We start from the raw sequence: 25613 nt of genomic DNA on the forward strand, positions 1-25613 counted from the left end.
TACTATTAACTCACATTAAGAGTTGAGAAAGTTTCAGTTTCTCCTGTTGGAATAATGGAAGAAATGGGAAACAAACAAGAACAACCACCCATGTGACATTCTCTAAATTTGCTTGTGATTTTCTAAATTTCAGTGCTAGCAAAAAAGAAAGATGCAGCAAGGCATACAGTAAATGAAGATATTATGTATTAGAGAAGGAATGAATCTGTCACTTTGATAGATTGTGAGGCAAAGAGCAGCTTAACAGATTACTCATAGTCAGAAGGCAGCTCGGCATGAAAAATGTGCAGGAAATGATAAGTGTGGGTTTGTGCTGATTTAATGATATTTTTAAACTACAATAACACTCTGGTAGTATAGTATAATAAAGCACTTTGCTTGCATTTTTAAATCATCAACATATCCAGTTTGACCTTAAAAACGTTTTGGACCATTCTCTATTAAAATAGGTAGCTTTCAAATTAGAAAAAGGCACCATGTAAAATATCACAGCAATGACCTTACAGGAAATATTGTTGGCTTTTAAAAACAGTTCTTTCCTAAACTAGCATTTGTAATACAAATTTTAATTACATTTTAAGCACATTAACACCACGCGGACTTTCTCTTTGGACATTTAAATCACTTACAACAAGAAATCATTATCTCTTAACAATCATTTCCAGTAAAGTGCTTCATAGATGCCACTGATTTGTCTTTATATTTTCATTGCAGGTTTTTAGCTTTGTAGCTGAGATCATGGAGTACTTATGAATAAAACTACTATGTTTACCCACAGATAGTGGATAAAAGTAGTTCAAATTTGACTTGAGTACTCTGAGTCATAGCAAGAAATAAGATGAATTACTTGTTTTATTTTATATTATTCCAAATATTTGTCAGAAAGAAAAGCTTTTTAAGAGGTTTACATTTTTATATAAATAATCTGGGGTCTGAATATCACACTCTTAGTTAATTTGACAGTGATGAACTGGCATTGCCAAGAATTTTCAGAGTGAAATTTCTGTAATACATTTAAATGGTTTTTATTCTAACATCTTAATAGTCAAAACCTAATGTAAGTCTTGAGTTTTTTCTTATTATCTTCTCTCAGCTCATCAGTGATCGCTTTTTACATAGTTAGGTACAGTGTAACTTGTAAGGGAGTAAAATATTACATTTTCTGTCTAAACACTTGTATCTAACCCAAGTGCAAATAGATGTACTAATATTGCATGCCCAGGGCTTGAATCCCAGACAGGATTATGGCTCAAATTATGTCTTACATACACAGTAAAGACTTTTTCCAGAATTCAGCATGTTTTATACATTTTCCTTCTTCTAATATATTAGTACTCTCAACTTGGGGTAAGTAAACAAGCTAATGTAAAGAGGTAGTCAGTATTCTTGGTGGAAATTCTGAACTTTATTCAGCAAAAATTGTTTGCATTTTTTCCTGGCCTCTTTGCATATTTATTGTCTGCAGTAGTTACTAACACGATTTGCCAGATATTCCCAGCTTTCCCCACCCCAAGCACATTGTTGGACTGCTCTTCTGGTTTTGGGTGGAGCCAAAGTGCCCAGTTAGTTCTAGCCAATACATTATGAGCAAGATGGCTTTCGTTGTTACTTGGGTGGAGCATTTAATTGTAGGTGTAAAACCCTCCAGAGTTCTCTTTTCCTCTGATACCTACCAGAAGCATTCAAGATGATGGTTGTTTTGCCAGCCTGGTTGCTGAATTACAAACATGAGCAAGAAATAAACCTTTGTTGTTTTTAACCCACTGAGATTTGGGAGTTGCTTATTACCAGGAATAACCCCAGCCTTACTCTGACTGATGCAGTTGCTAGATATGACATTGAATATATTTTGTCATTGGAAATACAGAGTTGCATATTTTGAAGGCTTAGAAATTGGTTAAAATTACTGAGCTCAGTATGCAGTTCATCGGCATATAGTGGAGTAAGTGGTTTTAGGAAATGATATAGTGTAGGTTAAAAACACAGTCAATGGAATTAAAATGCCAGATTTGTATCCTTGTGAAATTACTTTATTTCTCTAAACCTCAATTAGGTTATCCAAAAAATAGGGGTTCTATTTTACTACTTACTTTATAGCATTATTGTAAGGATTAAATGAGGTAATATGTGTAAAAAGTTTTGTACAGAGCCTGGCACATGTGTTTTCATTAAATGGTAGAAAGTGATAATAGTGGAGGTAGGAATATTAATAGGACTATTGGGAATAAAGTTTCCAAATCAGATCACACTTGAGAGAATCAGAGAATCCTAGAGAGATTGAAGAGATTATAGAGATGATTTAACCTTTGAAAGTCATCTCTGCACATCTTTGCCAGGGAAGCAGGCTCAGTGCAACTTGAGGCAGTCCACTTCTTAATTGAGCATTCCTTATTCTGAGCTAACGTGGGCTTCCCTATAACTTCTCCCTATTGGTCCTAGCTCTCTTTCTAGAACAATCATTTGAATCATCACTCTTTCACATAACACCCCTTGAAATTTTTGAATATCGCTTTTTGGTCGTTTCATTTTCTCCTCCAGCATCTCACTTTTTCAGCCTCAAGTCCTCTTTGCCATTCCTGGTCCTGGCATAGTCCTAATTGCCTTCCTTTGGATGTCTTTGAGTTTATCAAATTGGGATTCTGCAAACTGAACAAAATCATCTCAACAGTTTGGACTACACTTCGGACTACAGTAGGCCATTGACTAGAACTCTGTGTGATTCAAGTGTAGCTTGAATCACATTTTTTTCTCGATACTCATATCCCACTAATGGCTTGTCTTTGGCTTTTGGTCACCTAAAACTGTCACCATCTTTCTTCTGGACCACTTATACAGCCTCCTAAGTAGTCTCCCTGCATCCATTTGTACTTTTCCACCACAACCCATACCCATTCCCTACAGAGCAGTCAGACTAACCTTTTCTAAACACAGACCTGACTGTGACACCCTCATATTAAAACCCCACAATGGCTTCCCATTATTCACTGGGTAAAGGCCAGAATCTTTCAATGGCCTGCAAGGCTTGAGTGGCTTGGCCTATGCCTGCTGGCCCAACCTAATTTTGTCCAATTTTCCCTCTAGACATCTGTGCTTGAGTCACAGTGGCTTCCTTTCCTTTTCTCAAATCTGTCTGCCTCAGAGTCTTTTCCCATTGTTCCCTCTTCCTAGAATGCGTTCTTCTACTTTGCCTTCTCCCTTGCCTGGTTAAAACTTAGCCATCCATTAGATTTCCTTTCAAGCGTCACATCCCCTAGGAAACCCTCAAGTCCCTATCCATAAGCACATAAGTATATCCATAAGTATTCTCATAAGCACCATCTAACTTCAAACAGTTACACATTTTTGTGTGATTATCTGACCGATTTTGGTCTCACCCTCCACACTGTAACTTCTAGGAGGGCAGTAACTCTACTTTTGCTCATCATTGCATTTCGTGCCAGGATCTGACACAAACTGGATCTTGGTAAATACTTGTGAAAGAGATAGTGGTGTCTCAACCAGTCTTCTTGACTATCAAAATCTTTCTGAAGCTTTGTCGTTCAGCCTATTTTCTCTCTCAGCCCAATGTCGTCCATAAATTTGAAAAGTATGCTCACTGCCCCTGCAGAACATTAATCACAACCTAAAATAAATAATAGCTGAATATAAAGTCCTTTGGTCCTCCATTAAAAATCTTCTACCAGGTTAATATTGATCAACAGCCAATTTAAAGTGATATGATTATAGAGGAGGAAAAACCTTTTTTCTCTGTCCTCTTAGGTTCTGCACAAGACCCTGAATATTAAACTGACAAAAGACAAGTTAACAAAAGAAAAGCATGCAGATTTTATTTGTGTGCAGTGCAGATACACGTGGGAGAAGCTCAGTGATGAGTGACTCAAAGGGGTGGTTAGAAGTTGAGGCTTATATAGCATCTTAACACAAAACAATAAATTTGTAGACAAGTGTCAAGACAAAAGAAAGAGGAGTTTAGGCTTTTAGGAGTGGCAAACCATGGGAGGGTAAATATATGGGGAAAACTAATGGAAGATAAGGGTTGTTTTAGTAAAGTTTGTTTTGTAGATTCCTCTCAGTGCTATCTTTGGGCTTATGATAGTCTCTGGTGATTGAGTCGTACTCTATACCAGCAAGGCACATTCTCCCCAGGAAATTTTGTCTTGCTTTGAAGTAGAAAGAGACAGGTCAGAGAACCTTTCTGAATTCACTGTTTCTCAAGTGTCTTCAGCTCAAAATAATCAATATGCCAAAGCTACATATTTTGGGTGGCATGTTCAGAACCCCAACATGATGACTCTAAATTAAATTTACAAATGGGCCAGTACTGTCATACTTTTAATGCATGATAATTCAACCACTGACATATGATTTGGGGGATATGTTTCACACTTAATGTGGAGCTAACCCGCACCCTTTGTCCATGGCAGGCATTGCTAGTGGATCACAGTCCTCTTGTCCCTGATCCCCACCATTAACTTAAAATCCTTCTTAACAAGACACTCCAGACAATAGTACCACTCAGAATTAGCATGTGATTTATAATCCATTTGTCTTCTTTGAGCTAGAATTTCCACTATTCTCTTAGTCAGCTCAATTATCGAATGGACTCTATTCCTAGCCCTACATAACACTCCCTAACTGAAATTGTCACCTTGCCAAAATCTCCTACTCTAAAAGTCATCCTTCCCCTTCTGTAAAAACCTTCCTTGACTGAAATGAGATTAGGACTGCTGCTTCTCCACAACCCTGACTCCATTCTCCATGTCAATCGTGATTAAAATCCTACAATGTTAAATGACAGGCATGATATATTTTTAAATTAATTAACATGAGTTCTGCCTGTGGCAATGGCAGATTTGGTTGTTTCACACTGAACTTCCTTCTGAGAAAACCAGAAAAGCCAGACAAAATATGAGACTTATTTGATTGAAGCCATTGGAGAACTTCCAAGACAGAGAGAGTTTCCAGGGCCTTGCTCCAAAAAAGTAGGGAAGCCAGGAGAGACAGCCTGCATGTTGTGATACTTTTCTCAGGAAAAATTCCACTTTAGAAAGTAGAAGCTGAGAGGCTGAGACACTGAACATAGCCTTCAACAGCCTCATGGGCTTGGGGGACAAAAATTAGAGCTCAGGACCTATGAAGAGAAGAGGCCATAGTAAGTTCCAAAGTGCTACACCTTAGAAAGAAAAATTAACCAGAAGTAAACCAGCTCTCTGGAGGACTAATACACATTTATTCTGAACCATTCTAATGGCTGATCACCTTCTGACCCTACCCTAACTGCCTGCCAGAAGCAAAAGAATCACATCTAGAGGAAGAAAACATTTTTCTAGTAACCCACTTAAAAATTTAAAACCAAGTAAAATTAATTTTAAGAATATATATTTTTTGATCCTATATAGCCAAAATATTATCATTTTAACGTGTTAGTTCTTGGCAGGAAAATTTTTTCTCTACCAACTTAGGTTCAAGTGATGGGATCAGAGGGCTGTGAATTAACTGACAATAGATTAACAGGAGAAGAAGTTTATTATATGTGCATGTGGAAGCATTCTATAAGGAGTGACTCTGAACAGCCAGGGGCCAGGGTTTGTGTATCAGCTTAAGGGGGTCGGGGAGTGGTTAGGGCTTCAGTGGGAAAGAATGGAAGGTCCTGATACGGCTTATTTACACCATTTCTGGGAACATTCAGTTGCTTAAAGTCAGTCGCCTCCTTGACTGGAGACTTTCCCAGAGTTGGGGGTTTGTAGCAGCTGACTCTTGAAAAGTTCTGCTTTAATCAGACAAGGGAAATTCAGATGAGATTTCTGTCTGCATCTGTCCAAATGTTTTCAGTTTAAAGCAGTCTTTGTGCCACTCTAGTTGTTTGCTTGTCCTCTCAGTCAGTATAAAATACTGTATTAATGAGCTACTTTACAATCTTTTCTTCATTTTAAGTCCTTCAAATCCAGTGTGTGTTTATATTCACTGCATATCTCGATTCAGACTACCTCCATTTCAAGTGCTCAGTAGCCACCTGTGGCTAGTGACTACCGTATTGAACAGTGCAATTCTAGAAGGCAACTTTGAAGAATATCTTCATGGCCTTGGAGTAGGAAAGACTTTTTAAATAGATCTGAATTTCAGTAACCCTAAAGGAGAGTACTGATAAATTAGACTTTATTAAAATTGGAGCTTACTAAAGTATACTACTTAAGAAGGTGAAAAGACATGCCAAAGAGTGGGAGAAGATACTTCCAACACAGGAAGGGCTCCAGAATATGTATGTTTAGACTATATGAAGAACCACAAATCAGTAGGAAAAAAAGAGACAATTCAAAAGAAAGCAAATATGGCCAAGAGACTTGAACAGGCATTTTACAAAAGAAGATATCCAAATAGCCAGTAAATATAGGAAAATATGCACAAACTCACTAAAAATCAGAAAAATGCAAATTAAAAATATACTGATTCTACTACACCCCATCACAATGGCTAGAACTCCATCACAGTGGCTAGAACCTACCAATAATTTTGGTTAAGGATACCAAGGAACTAGAACTCATTCTGCTGATGGGAATATAAATTGTTGTAACTACCTTGGAAAACTATTTTGGCAGCATCTCTGTAAGCTGAATATACCACATCCTTCTATCCAACAGTTACTGCCTAGATGTATGGCCAGTAGAATACATACATATGTGTGCCCAGCAACATGCATAAACTGTGGGGACTCATTCAGACCCCCAGAGTTGATATAAAGATTATTGTCAAATGAAAACATTTGAGCTACAGAGATGTAGAAAGAAATCTCATCTGAACTTCCCTTATCTGACTAAAGCAGATCCTCCTGAAAATACAGCTGCCATTCAGCTGCCATGAAGACAGACCGCCCATTCCCAGTAGCATCAGAAAAACTTAACAGAACCTTCCATACCTTCCCAGTGAAGCCCTCACTCTCCCAACTTTGTTAGTTGGCACATAAATTTTTATCTCTGGCTATTCAGTGAGTCACTCATTATTGAGCAACTCCCAAGTGCACATGTAAATAAACTTTATCCATTCTCCTGCCAATCTGGCTGCTGTCAGTTAATTTGCAGGCCTCCCAGCACTGGACCCAAGTTGGAAGAGGAAAAACTTTTCAACATAAACACATTCATGATAGCCTCAAGTTGCAAACAACCCTATCTCCTTCAATAGTGGAAGCCATAAGTAAATTATGATATAGTCACAAAATGGAATACTATTTACACTCAAAACCATGGATTAATTTTGCAAATGTAATATTCGAGGAAAGAAGCTCAACAGCCAAGGAACAGATACCATATGATTCCATACGTACAAAGTTCAAAAACGAGTCTACTGATTGGTAGTGTTAGAAGTCACCATCTGAGCTCCTTTGGGGGAACAGGGAGTGTAATGATTAGGAGAAAGAGTGAAAGAGGCTTCTATTCTTAGCTCAGGTGGTGATTACAGTAACTTTCAAGCATTCATTGAGCTGTACGCTTATTATTTGTGCACTTTTCTATGTATATGTTACATTTAACAAAATTATTTATAAGAACCAGTAGTGTGAGTCTTAGTCTAATATAGTAAGTTTGCTCTTTCTGGTTTTTCAACATTTCTGTATCTTCCTGTGTTTTCTTCAATTTAGCAGGTTAGCTTTCTGTAGAACAAGGACCATCTTTAGGTTGAATAGCAGCTGGAGTAACACCATGAATAATTATGATGATGGTAGCTTGGAGACATGAAAGAATGATTGCCCTCCCTGGCAAGCCCAACTTACTCACTAGAATGGTCTTAGCAACAAAAGAATTCTGATTATTTCCTCCCAGTGTTTTAAAGATAGCGTTTTACCATCTTTTCTGATCAAAAGTCCATTTATTACCCACATCAGCCTTCTATCACAATATTTTTCATTAACTGAAATGTTACAATTAACACAACCTGCAACTGCTGGGAAATAAATCTAGTCAACTAAAGATCCTGTCAACTTTCTCCAGTTCTTTGTTTTCCTATGCAACCAGCCAACACTGGGGGAAAATTAAATTGTCATTCACCTCACAGAGCCTTCTTTTTAGCATATCATTGTTTTATTTGACTCATGAACATAAAGCAATAACCAAACTTTGAAAAGAAAATGGAAATCAGTACGTAAATATGGCATCTGATAATCTGACACACTTAATGATGAAAATGATACCCTGTAGTTATTCTTTACAAAAGCCCAGAGAGCTAAATTACAGCATTAAATTAAACCCCACCTACTTTTTCTGCACCATTAAGTCCCAATCATTCTGTAGAAAGGTTTAGATGGTTTTATTTTGTGTTCTAATTTTAAGGCAATTATTCTCTAGTTGAAGTTAGAAAAGGCTGCAAAGTTTTATGCTGCTGATTTGCTAAGAATTTAGTTACAAAGCATTTAACACAGAGTTGTCTTTAACTCTGTAAAAGATGTTATATAAAGTTGCTTGAATCTTTTTCTGTAATTTCAAATAATAATAACTGCTGACTCCATTACTATCGCTACATCTATCACTACTGACTCCATCTCTCTAGCAGGAACTGAGTGGTGAGAGTTTCCTTATGCTATATTATTTTATTTAACCCTTACCACAACCCAGTGTTGTCAGTCCCATAATTCCAGTATTCCAGGTGAGGAAACAGAGGCAAAATTTAACCCAGAGGTTGCAAGGCTAAAAGGAAATTTGAGCTCAGATCAAAATCTGTGCAATTTAAATTATGTGCTATGTTGGTACCCCAAATACATGTCTAATGTCCAGCTCCACACTGGGTTATCAACTTATTTTCTGTTGTGGTGGTGATAGTTGCTGCTGTTACTACTGTCCCACCCTAGCCATTTGTTCGTCCAGATATGCAGCATAAGAATATATTAATGTTCCATTTTGTGATCTTCCAAGCCTTGCTGGGTTTTAGGAAACCAATTCTAGAAGTCGAGGTGGTTGATCTAAAGTCATGGGATTTTTCTCTTTGATTCCCTGTTGCCTCCCCATTACTCCTTGTACAGTGCTCTGCACATGAAGTGTCTGTGAATTCTCAGCAATAGGATTTCCCTTGTAAACATGGTTTAAATGTGAATTTAATTTGTTCATCTGAGAGGCCCATTATATTAGAAACATTCATCTCTGAAAGATGGCCCCGAATCAGATATTCTGTGGTTCCCATTCTCCCTGTCTATTTGGAATCGGTCCTTATGCAATAGATTTTTGTGTGTGTGAGAACCTAGCACCTTTATTCTGTGCTAGAGCTGTTAGTATGAAATACTCGTTACATATTATTTTATTTTTAAATTTTTATATCTGAAATAATACTCCTTCTGTAGGGGAGGAAAACTTTTCCTTCTATCCTCCTAGGTTCTCCTGCAAATTAGACTGACAAAAGACAAATTAACAAAACAAAAACAAACCAGCTTACTAACAGGTGCAGTGTACAGACATATGCAAGTACTCAGTGATGAGTAACTCAAAGGAGTGGTTAGAACTTGGGCTTATACAGCATCCGAAACAAAGAGCAATAAAGTTTGTAGAAAAGTGGCAAGACAAAGGAAAGGGACTTTGAATCTCTAAAGGTGGCAGACTGTGGGAGGGTAAGTATAGGGGGAAATTGATAAAAGATGAGAGCTAGTTAGTAAGGTTTGTTATTTAGATTCCTCTGGTGTCATCTCTTATGAGTCTAGAGTTGTCACCAATGATTAAGAATCATCCTACCCTTCCTGAAAGAGATAGGGGAGCAGAGAGTTTTTCTTATGTCTGCTTCTTCTCATTGCCTCCAGCTCAAAATAATCATTCTGTCAAATTGGCATATCTTGAGGGTGCATATTTTGAACCCCTTCACTCTTTGTATACTTATTTATTGTCTTTCTCCACCTCTAAACTGTGAGCAGGGACTGAGGCTTGATCACCACTCTGTTGTCAACACCCAGAACTCCCAATATAAAGGGGCATAGAGTAGGCATTCAGATATTTTTTTATTGTTCCCCAAAGATAAGAAGGTAAAACCTTCTTATTTGGAGGGACAGTTGTTCCCCCTGCATCTTCAGTGATATTTATTTAGAATGAGAAATCCTCATTTTATGTGTATCCTTCTGCTGGGTAAAATAATATTTATGTCTCCCATAGAAGTGTAGAGGTCCTAAAGGACCTCCTGAGATATACCATAACTTTATACAGTTTTCTCAGCCTTTATTTTTCTCATGGGAAAATATACTCAACAGATGTAATTCACCTGTGCACACTTTGGTGGCCATGAGTCAGGACCCTGCTCAAAAACCCAGCAAAAGCCCAGAAGTGGCCTTTGGCCTACCTTGGGTCTTAAGCCTGTCTCCATATTGGAAGTGCAGGAAGACTTATCCCTCCAAACCACATGAAGTGGTCTACACAGAGGAAAGAAGAGCTAGATTCTCAGAAGAGGGAGAAGAAAAGTATGTCAGCCAACCAAAATCATAGCTACCACAAGACGTACTACTGGGTAGGCTTGAACTCTTCAACAGCTCCCTCTGTTCATATTTACTGAGTGACTATTATGTGACACGTATACTCTTAACTTTCCACTTTTCTTCGGTGTAAATGGGAGTGATGTTGAGAGTATTTTGAATTATTTTCAGTGTATTTTTTTTAGGGAAATTATTTACATATTTCCGTAATGAACCTATTTTAGTGACATTACAACAAATATAATATCTGATTGGAACACACTAGTTAACAATGTTTATTTGCATTCTTACTAGATTCCAAGCACAAAAAAAGAGGACTTTACCCCCAAAAAGATTGAGAATTACTGTTTTAACAGATGAAACTCCAGACTGTATTGCAAAGATCTGCCACACAAAATATAATCATCATTTTATAGTTATAACTATGATTTTAAGAGCAAGAAACAAACTATTAATAAACCAATCTTGTGTTAGACACCTTGACATTTAAATTGACTTCATGCAAATAAAATAAGCAAACTGAATTTTCTTATTTGCTCTTCTTATTTGCTCATCAGACACTATATAGTGCATTTCACATTCGCATCTTAAAAATATAGTAAGAAATTTTTCATCTCTTTGTGTCTGGTATGCCTGTTCCTGCTGAACTACACAACCAACCTGGATGACACTAAACTGAGAGAAATTTCACATCACTTCTTTGTCTTCATTTTATTATTGTGTGGTCTTTCCAGGTGGTTGATTTTGTATGTCTTAATTGAAGCATTCTGAAGTTACTACACATTTCACCTACTTAAATGAAACTACTTCTTCTGGCACAAAAATAGCAAGGGAAATAATTGAAATCTTCATGCCCATGGTCCAGATCGTAAGAAAGTTTTCACTTTATCCTGACCTGACTTTGAGTATTTAGGGAAAATGCTCAATTTGTAGCTTTAGCTAATGGCACTACAATGTCACACTCTGTTTAACATTCAGCTTTGTTAATCAAGAAAACCAGATTGGCTCTCTGCATGTTGATGAAATTGATTACAGCTGTAGGCCTTGATAGCATTTTTTTCAAGTGTCTCTAATTAATCAGACAATGCTTGATTAGTTTTTTCTGTTTTGAGGAGATAAACTGACTTCCTTGAGAAATTTCACCCTAAAATGATTCCACTCCAATGAAAGGTAAAGGATAAGTGAGTCACTGCTTAGTTTTCCATGACGCTGAGACCTTTTATCTTCCAGCAACTAAAAAAAAAAAGAAAGAAACTTTTTGAAAAGCTGATTAAAACATAATATTTAAACTTCTTTTCACATACCCACATGAATACATCTCCTAGAGAAGGCCGTGTGTTCCCTCTGAGCTTTTAGCCTGGCCTCCCCTCTACTGCAGAGCATCTTCCAACTTTCTGATTGTAACCATTCTTTGTCAAGTTATGTCATTGAATTGTCAGAACTGACATTTCAGATTTCAGCCCAGGAACAATTTTGTTTTAATAATCAGGCTCGTGAATGATGTGGTAAAAATAATCAGCCACCACCTAATTTTTTTAGTCATATGTATAGCATTAGATAAAGCAGCTGTTATTTATGCAAATGAAATCTTGACAATTTCCAGGAACATTACCAACATTTATAAAGACCCAAAACGTTCTGCTTTCGTCGCTGAAGCTGATATTTCCAATGCGGAAGGCTGCTAGGATCAGCTCAGATGGTGCGTGTTGGCATGAGGAAGGCACCCCATTTTCCTCTCTCCTACTCCACTGGTTGAGGGGCCAATCAAGACTCCTGTTTCCAGTAAGATCTTGTCACCTAAAACACTTTTTTATAGATATTTTTAAGTTGTGTTTCAGAAGAATTTTCTTATAGATTCCATCAAATTGGAAGCTCTTGAAGAGCAAGAATCTGCCTTTTAAAAAGAAAGTCGTTTTTTAAAAAATTCCAACCAGAGCAGAAAGATAAATGTGAGAAACAAGTCTTACTCTTCCTACCCGCAAGCCCACATCCCTACTCCCAGGTGTGATGACATTTGACAGTTTCTTGGGCATCCTTCAGAAACTTTCTCTTGCATATAAAAGAAAATATGTTTTGTTTATTTATTTTTTCAACATAAATGGGATGAGACTCTATACTATTCTACAACTAGCTTTTTAGATTTTTATTGAATGGATTTTTGGATCTCTTTATGAATTTGCACATACAGATTGACATATTCTTCATTAACTTCTGGGTATTATTTCACTGTTTGATCTACTATAATTTATTCAGCCAGTTCTCTGCTGATGGGCATTTCAGTGGTTTCCAGCTATTTTGTTACTGTAGACAGTGCGATAGTAAACATCTTCATGCATATATCTTTATGAGCTGGGGCACGTATGTGCTTATAAGTTTCTAGCAGTGAGATTACTTGGTCAAAAGTAATTTTGATAGGTATTACCAAATTGTTCACTAGTTTATATTTCTAAAGCCCACACTGAGTTTTATCAAACTTCAGAGCTTTTTCAAAGCTGCTCTGTGTCAATAGTGTCTCATTATTTTTAATTTGCATTTCTATAATTGTATACCTTGTCAAATATCTTCCCATATTTGGAGGAGGCAGAAAGCATTGATGTGTCTTTTCTTCTGATATGCCTATTCATATCTTTGGCTACTTTCCTGGAAGCTTGTCTTGTATTTGTTCAGTATCCTCATACATCCAATATATGGTTGGGCACATGGATACTCAATAACTATTTGAATTTAACTTACATAGTATATGGGACACATAAAAAGAATCTAAAATATTCCTTGTTAGAGTGTAAGACTCTTGAGGTATACTGCCACCTCTAGAGACCTTCACTCACACAGGATGACAAAAACAAGATGTATTCTTAGGAGACTGCTGCTGTTCGTTACAATCTTATTTTGATACAATGGGAAGTGAATTTTGCCAAGGGGATGGTTCCATGGTCCTCATATATTTTCATACACATATGTATTAAATTTCAAAAATAAAATTACTATTTCTTGCCTAGATTATACAACAACAAACTCCTAACTGATCTTTGTGTCTCCTCTCTTATTCCCCACCAATCCATCAATGCCACTATGATGTTTCTAAAATGAAAATCCAAGATTCTTCTGGCTTAAAATCCTTCAATAGATCCCCAGGGCCTTCAGAATAAAGTAGGCACTGTTTAACTTTCCATATACAATTCTTCAGTAAGTGTAGTGTCTCCTCAGTCAACACATGTATAAACACTCAGTGCCATCATTTCGCACTGCAGAGGTACCTCATGCTCTGTACTCCTTTCTGCTGTAGTGCATGCTGTTCCTTTTAGACTATCCCTCCATCTTTTCTCTATCTTGTGTCCTCATTCTCATCCTTCAGGAGGAATTCTTACATCACTTTTGCTAAAAAGCCTTACTATAACCATTCTCCTAACTGTAAGAGGTTCCCTGGGCTGACCTCTGTTTAACAATACTTACTTTATTCTCTTATAAGTGTTGGTCTAACAGTCTGTCTCTAGGATCCTGAATTCCTCAAGGGCTGGAATCGTGTCTTACTTCTCAATACCCAGCATAAGGTCTGCAACCCTGTGGGGGCTCAATAAACATTTATTCAATGTAAAATTATAAAGCAGCTATGCTGATAACAGAATAGAGAAGCCTTTTTCCATGCCATTTCAAGTAGATAGGATATTATGGTTCATATGCTGTAGTTGAATTTGATGGCTGATGCCTGGATTTGTGCCTCCAGAGTTGAATTATCTGCTATATCTAATGAGTCAGTGTCTGTAAAATGGTCTCAAAGATGCTATGTCATTAATATTTTCTTAACCTTAGGGAAAATACTGCCAAACAAAAAAAGATACTCAGTTCAGCAGAGAATGCACGAAGTATATTTAATAGAGTAAGAGCAGTTAATGATTTTTGTGATTTCTTGGAGCATTGAGCAGTTGAAGGGAGCTGGATCCTCTCTGTTTTATGGCTTTTCTGGCAAAGACATGGGCAGAAGAGGTGATTTTGTAGGGACCAGAAGAAAGAAAGAATATGGTTTTCCTCTTGTATGAGTGTTTGTTGCTTATCTCTAAATAAACATGGATTGATGTGAGATAAAAACACAGTAATTGTTTATGTAATGTATTTCCCAATTTTTGTTACAGAAGAGACACATTCCTATTCCAGATGTCACCATAATGTAAACATCCTCTGGGAACACTTTTAGGAGGAGAGAAGGAATGTTTGGGAAGAATGATTCTCATAATGTTCTCACCAAGCGGCCTTCTCTTACTCCTGTTATTCCTCCCACTGCTCTCAGAGCATGTTCTCTTGACCTCCTCTCTACCAGGTCTTCCTCAGAAAACTGATCCATTTTCCAGTCTTTTCACTCTCACCTATATATCTTTCTCTTAAAGCTCTGGCCTTCCTACAAGTATCCATTCAGTAAATCAACAAACATTTATTGAGTATCTAGTATGTAGCAAGCCCAAGGTGAAGAAGACAGACATGATTTCCTGCCTTATGGAGCTTATAGTCTAGGCACAGTTCCTCTTAAGGAGGCCCTCTTTCATTCTGGATTCTGGTCACAGTTCCTCCCCTGTCTCTTAGGGCTTGGGGTAGAGTTTGGGGAAGCCGTCAGATTCTATACTATCCCTATAACTACTCTTACCTCTGTAATGTGCCAAATGTTTTCTGTTGGGACATTAACTGACAGTAAACTGGCAGCAGGCTTAGAACTCAGGCAAGGCTTCTCTGAAGTAAAATTTGCACTGAAAGATAAAGTAAACTAGATGTCTTAGTCTATTGGGGATGCTATAACAGAATACCGTAGACTAGGTGGCTTATGAGCAACAGAAATTTCTTTCTCATAGTTTTGGAGGCCAAAATCAAGGTACTGGCAGATTCCTTGTCTAGTGAGAGCCCTCCTCCTGGTTCATAGAAAGCTATCTTCTCACTGTGACCTCATATGGCAGAAGAGACAAGGGAGCTCTCCAGATTCTCTTTTATAAGACACTAATCCCATTCATGAGGGTTCTACCCTCATGGCCTAAGCATGTCCCAGAGGCCCTACTTCCAAACACCACACCTAACCAGCGTTAGGCTATTATGGGAAAAGAGACTAAGGATGTGGCTCTCCCTCTGAAGCCTGGGAGTAGAGTAGCAGTAACGGTGAGGGAAAGGCTCAAAAATATGCTGTAGAAATGGGATCAAACTACGCAAAGCATTAAGGCAATGTAGTGATGTGGGATTTTGCCCTAAGAACAGATTTTGAAAAGTTCACCTCTAGATTGGATTAGAGGGAGTCAAGGTTGGCTGGGGGAAGGACAAGGGAGAGATTCTAAAAGCATAGACTAGGATGGTAGCAGATGGGTTTGGAGCTATGTCAGCATACTGAAAAGCTAAGGCTGGGACCTGGTAATGGATCATAAATATTTCTAGGACATCTTCACATAGGGAAACACCCAAGAACTCAGATTCTTCATGTGCTAAACCAAACTCCTATGTCATCCCAAACTGGTTTCCTCTCCCTAATTTCCCAGTTCATTCAGTGGTGCCAACACTGTTTTATTCCCAGATTACCAGACTTTATAAACTTCCTCATTATCTCTTCAGACTAGTTTCTACCATGTGACAGGAAGTGTGTTCAGCAGTAGCATCTGAGTTTCAATTCTTTTGGCTTCTATTTTCTTTGTGGGGCTATCTCTCTTTTTCAGATCTGGTTTCAAAAGTTCTAGGGAAACACAATGATTGGCCCAAATTAGGTCAGGTGTCTACCCCTGGACCAATTAAGTGACGCTATGGGCTCATGTAGAAACATGGTAATTCCCAGAGTCAAATGGTCAGAGGGAACTGGTCCAAGGAGAAGGGAGAATAAGGAGTTCTGCAAAGACAGTTCATTAACTCTCTCCTACTGTGTTTTGAAAAAATATTAGAATTGTTCCTTAGAAGTCCCAAGGGGCAAAGATAGCAGTAATAGGTGGGAATGAAAAGGAAATTTTTTTCCTCAACATGAGGAGAAACTTCTTAATAGTCAAAGATATTTGAATATGAAATATGGTCTTTGAAAGTAATAGGTACACAGTTACTGACGGTAATCATGTAAAGATTAGATAACCACTTGGTGGAAATGTTGTGGAAGGCCTTCAAAACCAGAATACTGAGAATCTGGTCAGAGACCTCCTGTGGAGACACAAGCATCTTAATACTTATTCCAGTCCAACTTAAGAGACATACAAAGGGGTTCCCAACATATGGTTTGTGTTTCCAACTTATCACTTGAGCTTCCTGCTTCAAATGAAAGGCAAATCCTATGAAGAAAAGAGTTCTACTGAGAACTCTTTTTGTATGTTTAAATTTTTTTTAAAAAGAAACATTTTCTTAGGTTTGTATATATATATATAGTATATATATACTAGTAAACATATTTCTGAAGCAGCATTCTGTTTTCTGAGGCAGAAAATTAAGTTTTTCTGTCTTGGCTATAAAGAGGCAGGTGTGTCCCCAGGTTGACCCCAGATTGTGTGTGTACCAAGCACATGATGAGAAAACAGCAGCATGTTCCTAGCAGGTAGACGAAGAAGAGTAAGACAGAGGTGAAATATAAGAGTGGGCTGCAACAGCAGCATTATTTATTGTTATGGAAACTTTCAACACTGAGTGGCACTCAGTATTCTGGACTGACAAAGAGATTCTATTGAACGGTCATACAGTCAATAAATATTGAGGAAGTGCTGACTCTATGCCAGGCACTCTGCTAGGTGCTCATTAGAGTCAAATGGGGGACACTACATTCATCGAGTGATCAAACAAATCAGGATGTAATTATGAGCTGAAATAAGAGCTCTTAATGAGAAGATCACAGTTGCTCTATTAGAAGAAGTAACAAAGGAACTCAACCAGATTGGAGAGGTAGCATCAGGGAAGAGCTCCCAAGAATGTGATGGTTGAGCCAAAATAGGAAGGTTGGTTTCACCAGGCTAAGTGAGGGGAAGAGAGCATGTTCTAAAGCAGAGGGCACAGCCTGAGCAAAGGGATCGTGGCATACTCCAGGAATGGAGAGAAGCCCAGTGTGTCTGGAGCAAGGTGAGTGAAAGGGAGAACAATGGTAATGAGGTTGGAAAACATGTAGCAACAAGGCTGTGCAGAGCTTCAAAGGCCAAGGTAGAGTCTGGTCTTTCTCCCAAAACCGATAGCTTCCCAATGACATTGAAAGCTTTAAAAAGAGGTTGACAGGATCAGATTAGCGTTTTGGCTATCGTGTGGAGAACAGAGAGGTGAAGCCAGAATGAGTGACTATGAGGGGAGCAATTCTGAGCTTTTGCTACAGATAACATGAGGCAAGGCAGTCACTTGGACTTAGGTGGTGCAAGTAGAGATAGTGAGAAGGGTGGATTCAGAAGGCATTTAGGAGGAGAATGGGCAGGAATTTGCATAAGAGCCTTGAGAACATTCTGTTCACAGTTCCTTCCTCTAAGGGGTCATTCAGCAACAGCCTGCCCATTGAGGGATTTTTTTCTTTTGCAAATAAAATTTTATTGGAACATGGCCATGTCCATTCATTTCCTTATTGTTTGTTTGCTGTCACGGTACAACAGCAGAGTGGAATAGTTGCAACAGAGACCTTATGGCTTGGAAAGCCTAACATGTTTACTGTCTGGTCCTTTACAAAGAACTCTGCCAGCCATGGATTTTATTGCTGCTAAAAACATCACCTCCTTGATATTCCAAGGTGCAGAAGTTCTTAATTCAGAGCCCAGAAGTCCATGAATGGGCCTCAGATGATCTCTGATCTCCTAAAATTGAAAGCAAAATTTGGTATTTACAATCATTTTTCTGGGAAAAGAGTTTTCACCGGCTTTTAGAAAGAAATTGTGAATTCTCCCCAAAGTGAGATATATCCTATTCCTTTCTTCCCACTCTGTTCCCTAGCCATAGAAAACTCAAACTTCTTTCAGTGGATAAGAAATGTGCACTGGTACCAAGTGATAAATATTATTATGTATTGGATAGAAATTTCTGCAAACTGCTAAATTCCTAATATAAGATCTCTTGTATAAATATTTCACACTGGACTGACTCCTCTGATCCAGAGCTTTATGATAGCAGGTAGCTCAGTGCTGTAAATGAGAGCTATACAATAATTATTGTCATGTTTTATCGTGACAATAATTACTCTCACAAATAAACATTTAAATGTATACAAGATTATAGACAGTTTCCTTATAAGGGAATTTCTTCAAAGGAACAAAGAACTGATCAGCTCACAGCAATCCATGTTCTAGTGTCATTTTCTGTTGGCTAGAATGCTTCTTCCTGTCTGACCACAAGCTCTCTGATTCCCCAGGGTCTGACACACAGCAGTTCAATAAATGGTTACTGTATATGTAGAAAGATGATCAGGGTATCTGTTGCTCTCATATCATGTATGTATTTGTATATGTGTCTGTATGTGTGTACACACATAAAATGTATTTATAGGAAGTACCTTAATGAAATAAATGTGTATAAAATTCTCCTATACACAAAACCCTGTTTTTAACGGAATGAACTGAAACCATAGTCTATCTTAACTGAGAACATTATCCTCAGTTATAAAATATCTGAGTCAGCTCTGATTCAGTTCATGCTCACTGCCTTGCTTTGAAAAGCTGGCATGCAAGTTAGATGAAAAGAATCTGGTGTTAGGGGTGGAGGGACCAGATTTTAATATTAGATAAATCTGTCCATTGTGAAAATTAACAAGATGGCATTTATTCTTCATCTGCACTGTATTTTTTATGTGGTATTTGAAGTGAATTCGTTGTCTTGACTCTTGAATAAAACACCTTCTGGTGACAGTACTCAGCAGGTATAGGTGTGACTACAAGTTCTTTCTCTTCAATTTCAAGAGAAAAGGCCCGGGTGGGAGGCCTGCCAGCGTCTACAAAAGGGAGGAGGAGGAGGAAGCACCTGAGCGTGCTCAGAGAGCAAGCCTGACTGAAAAGGATGTTTACCCACGAAAGAAGCTGGAAGCTTTCATAACAGGCAGATAGAATCAGTCCTTGGGAGAAAAGGATTATAGTCATAGCTGAGGAAACAAACAAAACAGAGCATCAAGTCAAAAGGACAGGCAAATACAGAAGTGGTAGAACAAAGCAGATTCCAGAGCACAGGCAGCCAGGTAAGAAACAGGCCAAGGAAAGGTTCAGAAGTAAGCTAGGGCTTGACATGCTGTGAGTGAGCCAGAGCAGGGATTCCCCCTTTGTTAGATGTTTGCTGCCTGCTGTTGGGTGAGCATGGAGGTCCAAATGAGTTAATCAAGGGTCAAAACAATGGCTTAGCATTAAATATTACATACCAAAATGTAAACAGATAAGACACAGGTGCTGCACTACACATTTCTGCTTATTAACAAATCACCCAAAAAAAAAGATTGCTTTTTAAAAAATGTAATTATTAAGTATATATAAAGTAAAACATAAACAAAACAAACAAGAGAAAGATGAATATTATGTATCACTTACATGTGAAATCTAAAAAGTAATATAAATGAATGTATACACAAAACAGAAACAGATTCAAAGACGGAAAACAAATTTATGGTTACCAAAGGGGAAAGAGAATGGGGGGAAGGGAAAAATAAGGAATGTGGGATTAACAGATACAAATTACTATACATAAGATAGATAAGCAACAAGGATTTACTGTATAGCACAGGGAACTATATTCAATATCTTGTAATAACCCTATAATGGAAAATAATCTGAAATATGTATATAACTAAATCACTTTGCTGTACACCTGAGACTAACATAATACTGTAAATCAACTATACTTCAATAAAAATTAAAAATAAAATAAATTTTTAATTTTTAAAACAAAACAAAAGCAATGTCACCGGGATGGGAAAAATGGTATAATATGAAGCATCTCTTCTCAGGGTGTGTTCTGTGGACTCATGATCCCAAAAGATGTAACAGTTCCAGTTGCATTCAGGTAGGCAATATACATAGTCTACCTCCTCCTTCCCGGAGATTCACAGTGCGTAAAAGGCTCTCAAAAGTCCTGCAAGAAAAAAGTATTGGTTGGCTTTGTTTAGCCTGATATTTTCCAAATTTTATAGTTAACATGGGACCCTTTTTTCCAAAATACAATTTGTTAATGCTTACTTAGTAAAAAACCAAATAGATGAGTTGCTTTGATCAAAATTTCTTAGTTGTATAAAATCTTCTAAATCTTAACATGACATCACTTAAAATGACATCGCTTGTCAAGAGAATTCTAAAGTCATTTTTAAAAGATAAAATTAGATGCACCTTACACCAGAATAAACTCACACCATGTACCAGAATAAACTCCAAATGGATCAGAAATGTAAATGTGAAAAATGAAGCCATGCAAGTGACTGAAATAAAACATGCATGAATTTCTATAGAACCTGGTTGGAGGGAGGAACTTTCTAACTATGATTCAAAATACAGAGGCAGTAAAAGAAAAGATTGATAACATCTGTGTGGCAAAAAACATCATTAGCAAATACAGATAACAAAATAAGGGAAAGAAACAAAAAATCTGATAGGAGGACAGAAGACATGAACAGACAGGGAAATATGTATAATACATACATGTATACACATATATACACTTACATATTACATAAATGGCTTAAACATATGAAAAAAATTAACTTCACTCATAATGTTCATATGAGAACAAATGCAAAAATGGAAATCAAAACTACTTTAAGATATCAGTTCTCATCTCTCAGACTGGAAAGCATTAAAAACTTGATGGCACAGAATTGTGACATGTCTGTACAGAAACCAGCACTCTCAGATGTTGCTGGTGGGAATGCTGATGGGTACAGCCCTTGTGAGCAGACTCATCTAACAAAACCAAGTAGTCCTTTACCTTTTGTTCCAGGAATCCCACTTCAAGAATTTACCTTGAAGATACATCTCCAAGTATACAAAAATAGATATGCCTAAAGTTATTTATTGTAGCATTAATTGCAATAGTCGTAAAATGTCGAAAACTTGCCCAAACAGAAGAGTGGTGGGATGAATGTCAGTATGTCTGTTGGTAGAGTCCTATGCGGCCATGAAAACAGAATGAGGAAGGAAGCTCTCTATAACTATTAGGAGTGATTTCCAGCATGTATTTTAAGTTGAAAAAAATGAAAGTGCAAAGAAGTAATTTTAGTATGCTTCCTTTTCTACTAGAAAGAAGAGGAATGAAAAAATAAACACATATCTGCTGATTTTTTGCCAAAAGAAAGATAGAAAGGAGATACCAGAACTAATGAAATTGATAGACGATAGAGGAGTGGGTGAGGATGGGTAGAAGTGATGAGGGAGTGGAAACAGACTGGAAGGGATAAGGGAAATGTAACTCTTACCTGCATATGCCTTTCTGTGTAGTTTTGACTTTTGAATTCAGTATTTTACGTACTCAATGACAACAAAAGTAATAAAAATCAACAAGAATGGAGGAAAAAACCCTAAAATGTAATACAGACAGAAGCAGATGACACTAATTGTATTTGAAATGAATAATATAACCACACTGAAGAGGTGGGAAAAAGAAATAGCTTAAATAAATTGTGAACATGGTGTTTTGACTGAATATAAAAAGAACCATAAACAGAGAATCCTAGAGAGTAGGTTTGGGGTGTTTTATTGGTTGTTTTGTTTTGTTTCCTTAATGGTTCTGAGACTACTTTTGGCATGTTTTCTGTAGTTCAGAAAATAAGTAAATGTACTGAGGCTAATGAGAGCCAGGTTCCTCAGTGTCAGAAGGGAGTTACAAACACGGAAAAAGGAAAGATGAAAAGGACTCTGTGGTATTGTATTAGTATTAGAGAGATCAGTATGAGCTCATGGTTGTAGATCAGGGGCCATCAAACTTTTCTGTAAAAGGACAGATAACAGATATTTAACTCTGTCATCATAGCACAAAATCTGTCGTAGACAATACATAAACAACTGAACATGGCTATATTCCAATAAAACTTTACAAACACTGAAATGTGAGATTTATATAATTTTCATGTATCATGAAACATTACTGTTGTAATTTTTTCAACCATTAAAATGTATAAAAACTATTTTTGGTTTGCAAGCTTTACAAAAACAGGCCATGGGCTAGACTTGACCCATGGGCACAGTTTGCCAACTCTTGTTTAGATAGAAAGCTGATGATATAGCTCATGAGCTAGCTAAGCAAATGATAGATAGATAGATAAATAGATAGATAGATAGGGGGAGAATAAATGTGATAAAATGTTTAAATTGGAGATTCCAGGTGAAGGATATATAGGAGTTCTTTGTACTTTTCTTGAAACCTTTCTGTAAATCTGATATTACTTTAAAACAAACACAAAAATCACAAAAAGAAGAACTCTGTACTTTCCATAGCTACTGCTGAGAAGGAAAAACGTTAACCAAATCATTGGCGTAAGAAGTAATGTCTTGCCTTTTATAACACTTAGATTTTTCTGCATGTTCATTGACCATGAGTTGAAGCTACTACTGCCATTGTGTAGAGGTTCTAATTTGTCACTGGGGTGTCATCATATGATAACATTGTTTTTCTTCTGTTCATCCTTGCTCTCCATCACTCTTACTGAGTAACGAGGTCACTGAGCTGGTAATTTGTATGTGACCTTGTAATTTTCTATAATGTAGGAATTTTTTGGTCTGTTATAATTAAGTGGACTAAATAAAAGGTGCTTATCAGAAAATGCCCCATTAGCTTGGAAGTCTGTGACAAATCCTTTCTGATGTTCTTAATGTGTTATTATGAAATTCAATTACACAGCAAGCTCACCTTGCTTATTTCACTAGCCATAATCTAGTGCTAGCTAAGGTGAGCAGTGAGTGAAAGTATCTTAAAATAATACAAATAGCAATTAGGTAATTTTTACATTAAGGTAGTTTTTATACAGGAAGAGTGTATGGCTTGCAAAGAAAACCTCTATCATATAGACTTGTAATCATTTTACGATCCTTTACTGGTTTAATTCCAGCAGAATCCAATTCCTACCTTGGTTTATCATTATAGGTAAAGCCATACTGTGATCTTCATTGATAATGAAGATGATAGTTGTCATAGCTGAAACTTTTTTTGTGCAGCTCTGTATCCAGATCCATGCCAAATGTTTTTCATCCTTTTGTAAAAATTTAATCTTAACAACAACAACAACAACAAAAACTCTGGAGTACTGTTATTATCTCCTTTTTATAGATAAGGCTTAGCGATGTTGTAAGTGACTTGGCCAAGTTACGTTAGGAAACATGGAGCCAGGATTGACCTGGAGAGCCAGTGCTCCTAATTACTGGTCAAGGCTATCTCCCACTGGAGATAAAGACAGCAGGAAATACAGAAATTTAAAAAGAAATTTTTTAGTCATGAGGAAATGTTCCTGTTGAGAAGAATAAGGTCAATAACACAGGGTGCTAATATCAATGCAAGAAATAGAATTCCCCTGCCTGCTCTATTCCCCAGAAGAAGCTCAGTAGCAAGTTTACCGGTGAGAAGGGCTTGCAGTAGAATGCACAGTGACGCATGCCTTCTGAATATCACCGGCTTGCATCACACCTACCCAGGTATCTGCTAGAGGGAGCAGGGAGACAGGACAAGAGTGAAGAAGGAAGGAAAGGAAAGAGATTGAGAAATAAGGTTGAAAGCTGGAGGCAGAGGGCTGGCGAATGTAGGTGATGCTTTCTGGAGTGATTTTGCCCCCATTCATACCAGGAGAACTGAGGTACTGAACTGTTCAAGGGCCCAGAGGCCCTCACTCTCCCTTCTTTTTCCCTCCCCTGCTCTAAGGCCCCGAGTTAACGCATACCAGCTCCCACCATCATGGTTGGTTCATGATGGCTCCAAGGCTAACTTCTGTTTTGAGTCACCATATGGACTCTTGCCATCCATGACCTGTGACATGTGACTTTATCAGGCTTTCTTACCCAAAGGTCCTAAGGAGCCTTGTCTCTGCTGCATTTCTTCTGAGTTGTTAAAATAATTTTCTTAGGCAAGAGGAGCTGTGCTGCAGTTGAATATCAACAATAATAAACTTTTTGAGAGGAACTGTCCTCATCATTTAGTTCATGTATTTATTGAACAACTATTTAGTTAAGTAATTGGCTCTATATTAACCAATTTATGAAACTAAATATTAATTTCTGGACATCTTATCTTTCTGAAATATGAAGGACAAAAAAATGGTTCTTTGGGGAAGCCCCAGGGAATTAAAAATTCAAGGGAAAGGTGAAATCTACATATGGAATTACAGACATATAGTTCATTTCTTTTCTTTTCTTTTCTTTTCTTTTCTTTTCTTTTCTTTTCTTTTCTTTTCTTTTCTTTTCTTTTCTTTTCTTTTCTTTTCTTTTCTTTTTAGAGACTGGTTGAATATGCTGAGCCCACCGATTGTTCCTCCCAGTCAACAGCCAGCAGAGCAGTGTGAGGATTCTTCTGGAAGCTTGAGTGCTCAAGGTGGGAATATGAAAAATGGCAGGCATAAAAAATAACAATGACTAACTATAAATAGAAAAAAATCAGTCACTTTGAGATACCACTCTTTTATTAAATGCTGATCACTTGTGCTCACATATCCAAAATCTGCTTCATTTTATAGAATGGTGGGTTCTTTGCAACAAGGAATTTAAGAGAGAAGTTGTCCTTGTTCTCCTGAAGGCTAATCCCAGGGCGAAATACAATTTGAGATGTAAGAGCCTGGCTTTGGTGTCAAACTGACCTGCATCTGAATTCCAACTCTGGCAATTCCTGCTGTGTGACTTTTATGAATTTTGGTTTTGTAAAATAAGACTAATAATAGATAGTGGCCACCTGCACGTTTCTTCATGAAGATTCAATGAGGTATACTGAACATGAAATACTTGGAACAGCGTCTACCAAATACCAGCTGTCAGTATTGTTATAAAGCGGACCCAATACTCCAGCATCACCAAGATCCATGTTTTCGTTAATACAGAGATACAACTTTTTCATTAAAGCAGAGGCTGACATGGAGCTACAATAGGTAATATTAGTAATGGAAAAATTGGAAGAAGCAGGAATGGAAATTTGCCTGGGGTTCTCTTTGTTGGTGAGATCTCTGGGTGTGAGCAAGGAACATGACTGTCAGGGGTGCAAAGAGGAGGAACAGGAAAGAATCTTCTGGTGGAAACAGAGAGGTTGGTATGGGATGAATATGGAAAATCAAAAATATGTAATT

The 25613-nt window shown here is 37.4% G+C and overlaps 1 protein-coding gene across 7 annotated transcripts in view; it reads left to right on the forward strand.

The window, feature by feature from the left end:
* Positions 1–25613, forward strand: part of CFAP20DC (CFAP20 domain containing) — a 204766-nt gene that overhangs the window by 167184 nt on the left and 11969 nt on the right. For 3 of the 7 annotated variants that reach the window (XR_004142490.2, XR_004142492.2, XR_004142493.2), the window contains 2 exons: positions 24777–24871; positions 25014–25418. The exons of 1 other annotated variant lie outside the window; for it this stretch is intronic. Coding sequence is in view for 3 of the 6 variants with exons in the window: in XM_031470650.2 (XP_031326510.2) it covers positions 24777–24871 (95 nt within the window). In the remaining 3 variants the exon portion in view is untranslated. The remainder of the gene's footprint in view (positions 1–24776; positions 24872–25013; positions 25419–25613) is intronic. 3 more of the 7 variants (XM_031470650.2, XM_010980944.3, XM_031470654.2) reach the window with 1 other exon arrangement.

The sequence above is a fragment of the Camelus dromedarius genome, chromosome 17 (genome assembly GCF_036321535.1).
Source record: "Camelus dromedarius isolate mCamDro1 chromosome 17, mCamDro1.pat, whole genome shotgun sequence".
In the NCBI taxonomy this organism is placed as follows: Eukaryota; Metazoa; Chordata; class Mammalia; order Artiodactyla; family Camelidae; genus Camelus; species Camelus dromedarius.